At 41.5% G+C, this 12,635-nt stretch overlaps 1 protein-coding gene across 1 annotated transcript in view; it reads left to right on the top strand.

The window, feature by feature from the left end:
- Nucleotides 1-4,917: 4,917 nt before the first annotated feature.
- Nucleotides 4,918-12,635, top strand: part of LOC118781549 (tubby protein-like) — a 78,472-nt gene continuing 70,754 nt past the window's right edge. Inside the window, exon 1 of the mRNA XM_036534501.1 lies at nt 4,918-5,201. Within this exon, the coding sequence (XP_036390394.1) occupies nt 5,146-5,201 (56 nt within the window). The 5' untranslated portion in view covers nt 4,918-5,145. The remainder of the gene's footprint in view (nt 5,202-12,635) is intronic.

Below are 12,635 nucleotides of genomic sequence, written 5' to 3'. Positions count from 1 at the left end.
TTGTGTGTGACTTCATTCTTAACTGACAGCTCTCACAACACGACTCAGTTTGTGATTTTGAATATGCTTTATAAGTATCATGGTTTTAACAATGGAAAGTGGGGGGCCAGTCATGGATTATGTTCTTTAAGCCCATGAGTCACCAATCCTCCATTCATGCAAGGCCAGCATTATGGAGCAAATGCTCTGTCACGTAAATGTTTCCAGCTACTTCCAAACTTCTCAATTTCATTTGACTCGAAGGTAAAGGTAATAGGTATTTGTTCACTTGAATTATAAATGAATGTATTGTTATATGTTGAAAGCAGGTGTGGGATGCCATCGAACTGAAAACTCAAAGTCCGTCTTAGAGGGCAACCTTGAGGAAGAAAATGCAGAGTCCACTGCCTGGCATGGAACAGAGATTCCTTGTAAAACAATTTAGGCATTCAGCTAAGTGAAAGTCATTTTTCACAGTGTTTCTCTTCTGTTTTAGATTCTGTATTGAATTAAATCATTGCAAGGTGTGCTAGAAATATCCAGTGACCTGCATGCAGAATCAGAACACTTTGTTACCAGTCAACATTACATTACATTATTGGCATGTAGCTGATGCTCTTACCCAGAGCAACTTACATCAGTTACAGTTTTTTTTTACAATGCTATCCATTTATACAGCTGGGCATTTACTGACGCAATTTGGTGTTAAGTACCTTGCCCAAGGGTACAACAGCAGTGCCCCTGCGGGGAATCCAATCAGCAACCTTTTGGTTATGAGTCCTGCTCCTTAACCACTATGGTGCACTGCCGCCCCAAAGGATGTTGATTTGAATTTGATTAAAAATAAATTGTCCATAAATATAAACATATACATGTAAATATGCACTTAAAAAGTAAAGACAGCCCCCCTCAGCGAGTGCTTTCTCACCCGACCACCCAAACCCATTTGAGGGGTCTATTGTAGAATTTTCCATATAGACAGAAGCACCGGCTTAGCAACTTTTTTACTTCAGACTTACGAAAACATTTTTTTCTGCTGCTTTGTTCATTGTCTGTAGATGAATAGTTATTGAGACAGCTGGCTAGCTAACATGTTTTGAGTGATTCCTAACTATCATTAGGATGTTTTCTCTTCTATATTTGAACAGTGAACATTTGCTGTTGCTGTTTTAAAATGCTTCATAAATGAAGTAATTATATTAGTCACCTCTGGTACCTGTCTTGTTTTGCACAAATTTTTGATTGTTCCCAGGTAAAAAGGGACATTTAACAGCAAGACGCCATAAAGTGAGCAGTCTAAACTTTAAACTAAAAATACTGTTCTTTTACAGACAAAAATAGCAACAACACAAGTCTTTATTGTTAAAACATACAAACTGAAACATCCGAGCTGTCAATCACAATACATTAAATTGCATTACATTAACATTAATATGTACATCAAAATTAAATTGTAATGTTAAAACCTGAAATAGAACAGAAGAGAACTGAACTGAAATTTATTTTTGAGTGATTTTTTTTTTCTTTTACTGATGATTTGATAAGCATCAGCATTTTTATTATTTTGTTTTTACATTAAGTAAGAACAAAAATACTTCTAATATTGGAGCAATTGCTTTGGGTGCAGCGTTTTCAGTTTTGTTTCCTGCAGAAATTTGAACTCTGCTTAACATAGCTGAATATCAGAGATAAATAAATATGCTAATGATTTTGTTTCCTCGTTAATGAAATAACAACACATATAGATGAAATTAAGGCTTATGTTTTATATCTGTAACAAAAGGTGAACTGTCTTATCTCTGAAAAAAAAGTCCTATTATTATTTAGGGTGTGCTCTGTTAATTAATAATTTTAAGTTGAAAATGAAGGCTTAGTCAACATAGTGCAAATCTGCACTATCTGTTCAAATGATCAGAATATAAGCATGTGATATGTTAACTGCAGATTACCCATATGGATTCAAATGTTATCATATCCTCAAAGGGGTGCTTTGATCGACACATTAAGCATTTTATTTTCTTTTGGCATTTGACAAGTGAGAGTCCTAATCAAAGGAAAAATTGTAACATTCTGTCAAGGAGATAAAAAGTGGCTTGCTATATATGCATAACATCAATAATTATAAGAGTGGGAAAGACAGTGCTGTCTGAACATTAAAATAAATTAAGAACAAAGGTCTATCCCAAATATTTTATTTATTTAGCACATCTCTACTGACATCATACAAGGGATTTGCAGCTGCCTCATTATCTGCCAGAAGGTGCCACAACAGCAGCAGGATTGGACACTGGTCCACTTTATCACAGCTGAACAATGCCAGTTGCATTTCACCACTCCACACTCTCAGTCAATATCAGCAAATGACACAGTGTCAAACCAGGATCTGAGCAGTAGGACTGTGGGACTCCTGTAAGGAATAAACACATTAAATAGCTGAGCCACTCAGGAGACCTGAACTACAGTGTTTTTGAGTGCCAACCGTAAATAATAAGGCAAATTATACTGATCTCTAAAAAGGAATCTTCCTCATTTCTGGCCAAGGCTCCTCCCCCAAAATGCACACATAATTTGCATACCCACTGACACACCATTGACCAAATGCAAATCAATGACCAGTCAATAGTTCATTCAAGCTGACTGAGGTGAAATGGAACTGAGGCCAGCATAGATGATAGGTTGCTAGGACCATAACAGATAAACACTCTTTCTGCTGATTGATCAATCAGTTAATCATTACGCTTCAACAGGTGTGGAAACCTCTCCAATGGCTGCCTCCTCATCATGGTACGAATGTATGTTGTCGTGATTGTTCTGGTCCAAATTCCAAAACCTGTAGCTGACTCAACCCCTTTTCTTGGTATAGAGCACTAATGTTGCATTACTTCGGACAGGCATTTGTGGTCTCACTGTCAGCTGAAAATGGTGATCTCACAAAGACAGGAGAACAGCTCCTCTCCTTTTGTCCACCTGCATCTTCTTTACCTTTGCACATCTTTCTATCTTCTCCTTCCTCAAGAGCTGCAGAAACATGTAGGAGAAAGCCAGATTCTTCACATGGCCGTGGCTGCTTTTGAAATCACAGTCTTGACAGTGATCCAGAGACAAAGCTGCTGTCAGTTTCTGTGCCAGTCTGGTGTGTTTGAGATCACTCAAGTCAAGCACAAGATTTGAGAACCAGTTGTTCAATGGAGCAAGGTCTTCAGCCTTACAGTCTTACTGTGTCTTTCCAGTATGTCCAGGGACCAGGCTATTGCTGTGTGATTACAATATTTAATACATTTTTAATCACACTGTCATTGATATATGTAGCCATCAGCCAATAGGTCTTAATGAAAGGAGGTTGAAAGTAGTATTAGGCTAGTGCTTTTAGAACAGGCAGATCTATACTGTAATTACCTACAGTTTTCAGATTGATGCCATCATGGTCCCTGTCAAAAGATGGCAATAGCATAGGATGCTTCTCCATACAGATACAATATGACATATTTGATCTGACATATTATGTATTTTTGTTGGAGCACTTGCAGTAGTGACTGAAACAAAGGCTATTCCAGCTTCATAAATATGTATTTTTACAATCAATCAATATCAATGTCTTCTCCAGTGTAAAGAGCATAGTGATCAATACTGGATGTTGCAGCACGAGTAGCACACTTTTAAAACAACCTATTTATGAACAAGTCAAATAACTACACTATTGAAGTGCTTCTATCCATTGAGTATACTTGAGGAATAAGTATTCCACTTCAACAGTAATGTCCCAGATCCCACTTGCCTACATTTTTTCTAAGCTGGTAAAACAGTAATGATTCAGCAATTTTTTGAGAGTTAGTGACCACTTTCTCATATGAATTAGTGGCACTCAGAATCATTCTTGTAACTGAGCATTTCCAGAAATGTTTGAGGCTGATTCTTTTAAATACAGTATCATAATAAAAAGGGCACACAGACCTTCAGAAATAATCTGAATTGGGTTCCTTATAAGGAAATATGCTGCAACATTAGATTTGACTATATGATGACTACAAATATGCTATATCCTAGATGGTCCCACATTGAAATTTCCTGATGTGCTTGGTGACCTATAATGACCCTCATCCATTGTAAATCAATCAGGCTGTAGACTGTGTACATGTACTGACTGACGTCTCAGTGTCTTTGTGTGGTGTACACCTGAGTCTCTTTTGATTCATTTTATGTGGTTGCAGCGAGCACAAGTAACTCTTAGAAGAGAGTGATGTCCAAAAGGACTGTCTGCTTTATTTAATGTAAATATTAAACAGCACTGTATTACTACAGTAACCTACCTCATCCGTTACCCTGTCAAACATGTAAGTAAAGCATTTTAAAGAGGAATATACTTCTTTCAAAATTCATTGGTCACGTTTTTATATTTAATGAAGAAATATGAACTTTTTATTTTGAGGATTGTCTCGTTAAAATTAAAAAGATCACAGTAAGTATTCGATGTTGGATTTCAAACAGCCGCAGCAATTTTGTCTTCGCTGTTGTAGTTTCACTTCAGTTCCAGAATCGGAATCCATTATATTGTGGCATGTTTTGATTCAAGAAGAGCGAAAACTAGCATTCTCGAAGGGGGAGGCATTGCTGAATGCCAGTGTGCCATTCTGCGAAAAAAAAAAAAAAAACCCTGACAAAAATAAAGAAATAAGATTTCTAGGTTTGAAAGGTTTAAGAATGCTGATTGGTCAAAGCATATGGAGACAAAACACCGTGGTAACAGGAATAAAGACTCCTTGCATTGCCTCACTGGTGGCTGTGGTATCAGATGTTTAATAGGCCTACCCACAATAAGCGGAGCAGCGATTTTAAAAACCATAATCAATGAGGCTGAGATATCCACTGCCTCCTGCAGGTCCGGCAGAGCTTGTTAGTTCACTCATCATTTACAATTCATCCGACTTCACTTCCCTCTCCGCTCTGAATGGTACATCCCTCAGACTGCGAACCCCTTAATGCATGTCGAGTCTCTTTCTGTGAGAGACGACGAAACGTTTCGTACTGCACTTATACAGAAGCGATTTGTTGTCACACATAGATACATAATTAGACCAGAAAAGCCCCGGCGCTCGCTACACCGTGGCTGAAGATCATTCAATCCAAGACACATCTGCGACTATTCTAAGTCTCACCGCAAAAACGGTCATGGATGGAGTCAGCAGCAACAGGACCATGTCCTATAGCCGTTGGAGTTACGACAGGTAGGTTATATTTTTATCGTGTTCCAGTATATCTCGCATCGTGTTCATGCTCTCAAGAGTATTAGCGTCGACTGATTTCTGGCATAACCGTGGTTTACTGTATTAGAAATGAGACATTGGTTGCACGTTACGTTTATGTTTTTTTTTTAATCTACGGTGATAAGTTGACCGCTTCAGTTTGAGCAGGTGTATGTAATTTCTTTGAGCTCATTGTACACTATGAGCACGCCAACTGGGAAGATTCAGTGCAGCAGCGTGTCTGTCAGCAAGACTCTGCTTTCAACAATGATACATTGAATTGTACAGCAGATGTTTCCATGAGCAACCCGCTTTTACTTGTTAGGTATTTTCTTGAAGGTGAATGTGAGTGGCCTATATAAGAGCCTGTCGTTTGCTTCAGGGATGCTAGTCTCTGCACGGTTTAGTCGAAAGCAGTACGAGAAAACTAAGTATCAAGGCAACAGAGTTCGTGTACCTTTTCGTATCCAAAGGCATGCTACAGCATACTTTGTAATGTTTACCCGTTAGTTTAAATATAAGAGTTGGGTCGTGTTATTGCCGTCAAAGTAAAAACATTGTATTAAGTATTGTTTTTTCATGTAGATGTCTTGTATACATGCATTTTGATAACACAAGCAATAAATAGCTTGACCTCTTTAAGGTGTTCCCCTGGCAGACTTGTATAGTATCTGTTATCTGTGAAAACTGTTAACCACTAAATGAATGGACTCAGTTGTAAGGCACTCTTCCGGTGGAAATAAATTGTTGCTTTTAGGAACAATCAGATTAAGCAAGTTGTAACAACTATAAGGTTTTACCGAGGTTTGCAGTTTTGCCTCTCTTACATAGAGGAGCAGCTGCAGGAGTGGGCGTCTTGCATGGGGGTGTATGTGCAGTTGTGTATCAGTGTCTCCAGAGCGCAGTGTGACAGCTGAATTGATTTTTGATTGCTGCCACGGGGGCAGCTACTTTATTCACTGATCATTGTAGCTTGAACCCTTGAAAGTAAAAGGAAAAAAAACAGCTGCTTCAGGGTGTTAATGTGAAACTCTGTACCCCCTTTCTCTCCTGCCCCTGAGTAGGGCTGGGCGATATGACAAAATTCTTGATTTCAATTTTTTAGTTCTTATACTGAAAAAGAAAAATTTTCTTCAAAGTATTTTTTATTATAATGTGCAAAAACAATGAAAACCAGCAACATTCTATGATATAAGATTAAAACATAGACAGTCAACAACACCTATGACACATCCTGACAGTCAAAAACAGTCCTTTCAATTCAAGTAGGAGCAGCTTTGAAGTGCAGACACACCAAGAAAAGTGCAACAACAGCAGCGGTTTTTACAGGTTACTTGCAAGAAACACAAGCCTGTCTAGTTTCAGGATGGAGGGATGCCCTCTGGCAGGTCACAGTGTTTCCAGCTGCACTGAAATCCCGCTCAGAGGGAGCACTGGTTGCAGGAATACAAAGGTATTTCCTCGCCAGGCAGCTTAGCTTGGGGAAATTAGACTCATGCTGCTTCCTCCCAAGGAAGTGGGTCTGTATCAGGGTCTGTATGAGGGAACATTAGATAGGCAGACAGCTCTGCTTTGATTGTGTCCTCTTCTGACAGGGGAGTAGATTGGTGTGGCACAGTATTCCTAAAAAAGCCGGCTAGTGATGTCTTTTTCTTTGGCACAACTTTAGCTTTATCTTGTTGGTTGCATGTTGGGCTACTTGCTGCTTGCATCAGAACTGATGACTTTTGTCAGGCTGATCTGTGTTTTTCTCACCGGGTAGAGACATAAACCCCATAATAGCTTGTTCTTTGATTCCATCCACTTGTTCTGTGTTCTATGTAAGAAGAACCGAGGGGGTCCAAGACGGAGGCAATAGACAGGAGTTTGTCTGTGGCAGGAACACTGTATTTGCTATTGAGGTACTTAAGTGTGGTGTGTTTGATGTGTTTTGTAAGCTGTTTCATCCTCCTTTGACTGTAGAATCTAGTTGTTAAATAGATGAAGCACTGGTTTGAGGTAGGACAAGGACACACTAACAAACTCTTTGCATCAGTGAATTCTTGCAGTGGACTTTGCTCACTGACTCCAACATCTATGTCTTGCTACATAGGTACTAGCTGCCGAGACTTCTTGTCTGAACCCAGTACCCGGGCTATGGCTTTCTCCTGCTCCAAAACATGGTTGATCATTTTTTGTCTGGAACCCCACTTTGTTGGGGACTCTGTAATGAGCTGATGAGTGGGTAGGCCCAGCTCAGCCTGTGCAGAAGCCAGGTCTCTTCTTCTCTTCCAGCTGAAGAAAAACACACTTACAACTTTATTGCAGACCCCAACTGCACGGTCAACCCGCAGATCTTTCACACCATTTTCTGTTAAAAGGAAAAAACAGATTGCATTCAAACTCTGTGACTGTCATTTTCACACAACTCCTTAGTACCACACATCATGTTGCTAATGCATACTAAAAAGACTATATTTAATTTCAAACTTGAAATGTATTACACAATACAAAATAGCCTACTGAAATATTCTTTGTCCTCTAAACCCTCATATACAAATATGTGGTTAATAAACAGAATATGTTAAACATTTTTTTACACCTGTGAAATTAAATGTAAAAAAAACTTACCAATTGCATTGTGGAGTCTGTGTCCAAAGCACTGGAAATGGTTCCACTCATTCAGCTTCAAAGCTTTGATCATGTTACTGCCACTGTCAGTAGTCATGCAGACTTGTCTGTATACCCTGAGTTTCCAAGAAGCTAAAATGTCTTTAAGCCCTTGGTTCATTACTTCGCCTGTGTGGTCGTCAGGAAAGTAGCATGTCTGGAGGCAAACACTTTGCAGTGTCCATTCTTCATCGATGAAGTGTACCATTAAACTCATGTAGGGCTGCACGGTACGACTGCTCCAGGTCTGTCGCGGTAGCATAAAACAATGCTTTTTCCAACTTCTCCGCTATTCGTTCGCGTGTAGCAGTATACAGACGGGGTAGTACTACATCCACAAAATGCTTACGGCTTGGCAGCTCATACTTGGGATCCATTATTTGCAACAATGCAATGAACCTTTCTTTCTCTACAGTGGAAATGGGAATCATATTTTTGGCGATATGAAATGCCACCGCATCCGTTATTTCTTTCCGCTGGTAGCTCGCCTTGTCGTACGGACCAGCACCAGAAAATGACGCAGCTAATCTTAGCTGTCTTTTAGCAGGAGGTTTGGGGGGGGCAGCTTTATTTTTTTCATCACGTTGTTTTACGCATTTCTCCCATTGTACAGGGTGTCTCTGTCGTAAATGTTGGAACAAATTGGTTGAACTAGCACTTTTGGTTACAACTGACTTTCGACACACCCTACACTTTACATTGCTTTGTTCCACATCCGACTCTTCAAATTAATACCAATTCCACATCATCGAAGTAATATTTCCAGCTTTCTTTCCTACCAGCAGTGAACTTCTACCTGCCTCCATCTTGCTGTGTTGGGATTTTGTATTCACGCGCGACAGACTCAAGACGTAGTGTGACTGACAGAGGAGTAGGACACCGCCTCCCACCTCAAGTATTAGCCAATAAATGAATCGCGGAATGAATTAGAAACGGTTATCATGAAAACGGTTATCAAACGCTTACTTATAGAACGTTTATCAACTTCAGTTTTTTAACAGATTTGAACGATTTTCCTGTTTTGAAAATCGTCTTTGGAAAAATAAACTGCATTAATCGAGAAAACGGGAAAATCGCCCAACTCTACCCCTGAGTTTATTCCCCCATTTGGATTCAACACCACCTGTTATTGGTGTTCAGAGACAGCATCCTGCTCCTCAGTAGAAGAGAAAAGGGAAATCTTTTAATTTTCTGATTGACTGGTTTGATTGCATTGTTAGAATCTACCAGGAATATGATAGAGCCATACTGAGCACTTGTGTTGAAAATCTGAGGGAGTGGATGTCAGGGTTTCTGTGTGCAGTCTCTGAGTCTATAGTTGACTGAGGGCAGATGCACCCATCAATGTGGGCTATGTTAGGGCATGCAGGCAGTTGCAGCCAATGTAGGACCCATGGCCATATTTACATAGAATTGCAGTTGATGTTAATATCATGCAGCCACACGCCTACATGGGGATGGCTGCAGAGCCTGGTAATTGGAATCTGCACTGCATGAATTAAATGGGAAGGCATTATGCCTCCCTGGGAATCACAGTCTCAGAGCAAATAGAATTTATCCCCGCAGGCCCTTGCACTGAAGTGATAGGCTGCTATTTTGAAAGGTTGCATATATCCAAACCATCATTAAGGGTTGGAGGAAAAGCCACACCAATTCACATTTACTTCTCACCTTTACATTTCGCCTTTACTGGTGTCATAGTTCTCCCCATTGGAATGCATTTTGATTCCCAAAACTGAATAGCCCAATATTTCTGATCCAGATGTGCACATTGCTCTCAGGCTGTTGTACTATTCGAAAAATTATTAGGGGTGGATAGGGAGTGAATTAAGCACAGTGATGCAGTCTGTATGCTGAGAGTGTTATTTCTGTCAGGGTCTCCCAGGTTTGGAGTGCTCTCTCACTACATTTAGTGAACATCCCTGGCTCTCGCACAAACAGTGGTGGTGGTGATAATGGGGGAGGGGGTGTAACAAGGTGTTTAGAGGAGATATCCTTCATGTCTACCCCCTCTCAAACATTCTCAATTAACAATCATAATTTTAGCATTTAATGCCACAGTTGTAATCTGAAATTCAAAATGTCTAAATACAAGTTGACAGTGAAAGCAGTTTAACAGGACTGCTTCACAGATTTACTTACATTCATTGAAAAGGCTGGAACCCACCACAGAGCAATTGATAAATGCCCTAAATAAACCACACAGTAGCATGAAATCCCTCCTCTGTGGTGTCTGAATGGATTTAAATGCAAAATGTATGTCCTGTATTGGTGCTTTATTACAAAAAGCAGAGTCCCTGAAGAAACAGAAGATGTCCAGAAGTGCTGCAACGGTGTGAACGGCTTCTTATGAACAGCATCAGTCAAATACACACTGTATATTTTATTTAGTGGCCCAGAAAAGGAAGATGAAACACTGCGTAGAGAAAGACACTGGGTAATGCTTGGTGGGCCATTTTATGAAAGCTGGAAATAATGAGCCTATTTAGTTTCAAGTGCTGATGGTGAAAATGGGCCTCTTGGCTCGAACATGCACATAACTTGGTCTGAACAAAGGTGCCTTGGAGGTAGCTAATGTACTGCGGAGCACCTGCAATACTACAATCAGCAGCGAGGACAGAAGGTGCCAGTGTGCTCTCACATGCACCTGCTTGTGCACTAACACAGTGTCCAGAGGAGTGCTACAATGTTTCAAACATACTGCTGTTTCAGGCAGAACGAGGATGTAATTCCATTAATGGTAGAAATGTATTGTGAATGTGTGAGTCTTTGTGTGTGTTAGAGGAAGGGAGGGAGGGAGGCTGTGACGGAGTGCTGTCACCACGGTTGAGTATGCGCTCTGACTGCCATACCAATGAGCCTGGCTCTTTGGCGTCATGGTCAAAGTGGCATGGTTGGTGCCCCGTAGACCTGGGTTCGAGGCCGGGTGGGGTGACTGCTCTTGCCCTTCGCTACAAATGGTGTCAGAAGTGGGTTGGCTGGCTGCAAGGCCATTGTAGGCGTGCCCAGTGTGTGAGCCGTATGAGGGACCCCCAGGTTAGGTTGACCCCGGTGTGAAGGACCCCAGAGATGGGTGAAGCACTAGTGAGTGGGGTACCCTGGGATGGGAGAAGTACGACAGGGGAATGCATGAGGGACGCCATGGTGCGTGAAGCGCATGGGCACGCTTCCCGAAGGGGAGGGCAGTGTGACGAGTGCTGTCACCACGGTTGAGTATGCACTCTGACTGCCATACCAACGAGCCTGGCTCTTTGGCGTCGTGGTCAAAGTGGCATGGTTGGTGCCCGGAAGACCTGGGTTCGAGGCTGGGTGGGGTGACTGCTCTCGCCCTTCGCTACAGAGGCACAGAGAGTCTTGGAGGGATATTCGTTCCCCTGTTTCTTTCCTCATTGTTGTAACATCAGCTGCATTGAAGAGGAGTACCAGCAGACAGCAGCGTCTAGTTCATACCCATTGCACTCAGAATAATGACCAGAAATGGTTGGTACATAGGCCCTTGCTTAACCTCATTGACCTGCCAATATTAATTGTGCACAGATTTGTGGAGATGGCTCTGATGTGCGGAGCCATGTCTCAGAAGTGTCTCAGAAGGGCACTGCTCTGAAGCTGATGTGGTGAAGGGCCAAACTCTTTCTCGCTGGTTTGGTTTTGTTTCTGTCACATTTGTTTTGCAGGGAACTGGCTCCAGAAAGGAGGAAAACAGAAACTGCAAAAGCAGGAGTGGGTTGTAAGCAATGGCACATGGTTGTGTAGCTATCCTCTCCTTAGCCATAGTTTTGGCTATGTTTCTGTTGATCTCACCTTGTCTGCAGCATGCAGTATTTGGCTACATTAATGAAAATGTTCAAAAAGACATGTACTGCGTATTAATAAAGATGCTGTTGACCAGGCACAAAGTGGTGTAAGGTCTAGCCAAATTTGCGATTTTATCAATGATTTATTAAGATATACATACTTTTAGCTGAAATAGCTTGCACTAGCTGACCAGCTCACAGTGTCTGTGCTGCATAGCTTAAATAAGCCTGGCATATAGCAAGGTCCCCTAGAATTCACAATCAGACCTTTGTTTGTTTGCCTCTGTGTGGTGGGTGCCTTAGAGACAGAGCTGAGTTTAGGTTTTTGCTTCAGGACCTCTCCCCACTCTTCCCCCTCCCACTGCCCCCCATATGCAGGCCTGCAGTTTGTCTTTGGCTTCCACATCCTCCTCCAAGCGGGCAGACTTATGCACTACTGAGTAAATAACAGCGCCTGTCTCATGTTGACTCAGAGGCAAAAGAGGCATCCGAGAGATACAGACTGTGAGATTTATGAGTGTTGCATCGGCTGAATTCACCACCTCACTGCCAGGTGGCTGCGGGGACTCTGGTGAGTGATGTGGCATCTCTAAAAAGTGTCTGGATGTGTGGCAGCATTTAAAGCATGTGCACTGAATGTGTACTAATTCTAATCAAGGAGATTGTTTTGCGGTGAGTGTAGTGTCTCATAAATGCCAACACGTGTGCAGCTATCACTCCCACCACCCTATACACCACAGGTTCCTGAAAAAAATGAATGCAGTATTGCCCCCCACCCCACTGCCCCCACACCATCAACATCCCACACATCCCCCACACCAGCTCTGCAAAATGATACTTATTCAGACTTGGATAACTTTTATTATGTGACAATAGTGAACATTTGCTACCGACACTCAGACTGGCTCTATCATAGTATAACCTTTTATAGTTCCTTTCGCTCAGAGACTATTCTGATTGCTGTGGGCTGAAA

Source organism: Megalops cyprinoides, chromosome 8 (assembly GCF_013368585.1).
Source record: "Megalops cyprinoides isolate fMegCyp1 chromosome 8, fMegCyp1.pri, whole genome shotgun sequence".
Lineage (NCBI taxonomy): Eukaryota > Metazoa > Chordata > Actinopteri > Elopiformes > Megalopidae > Megalops > Megalops cyprinoides.
This window is presented reverse-complemented; position numbering and strand designations above follow the sequence as displayed.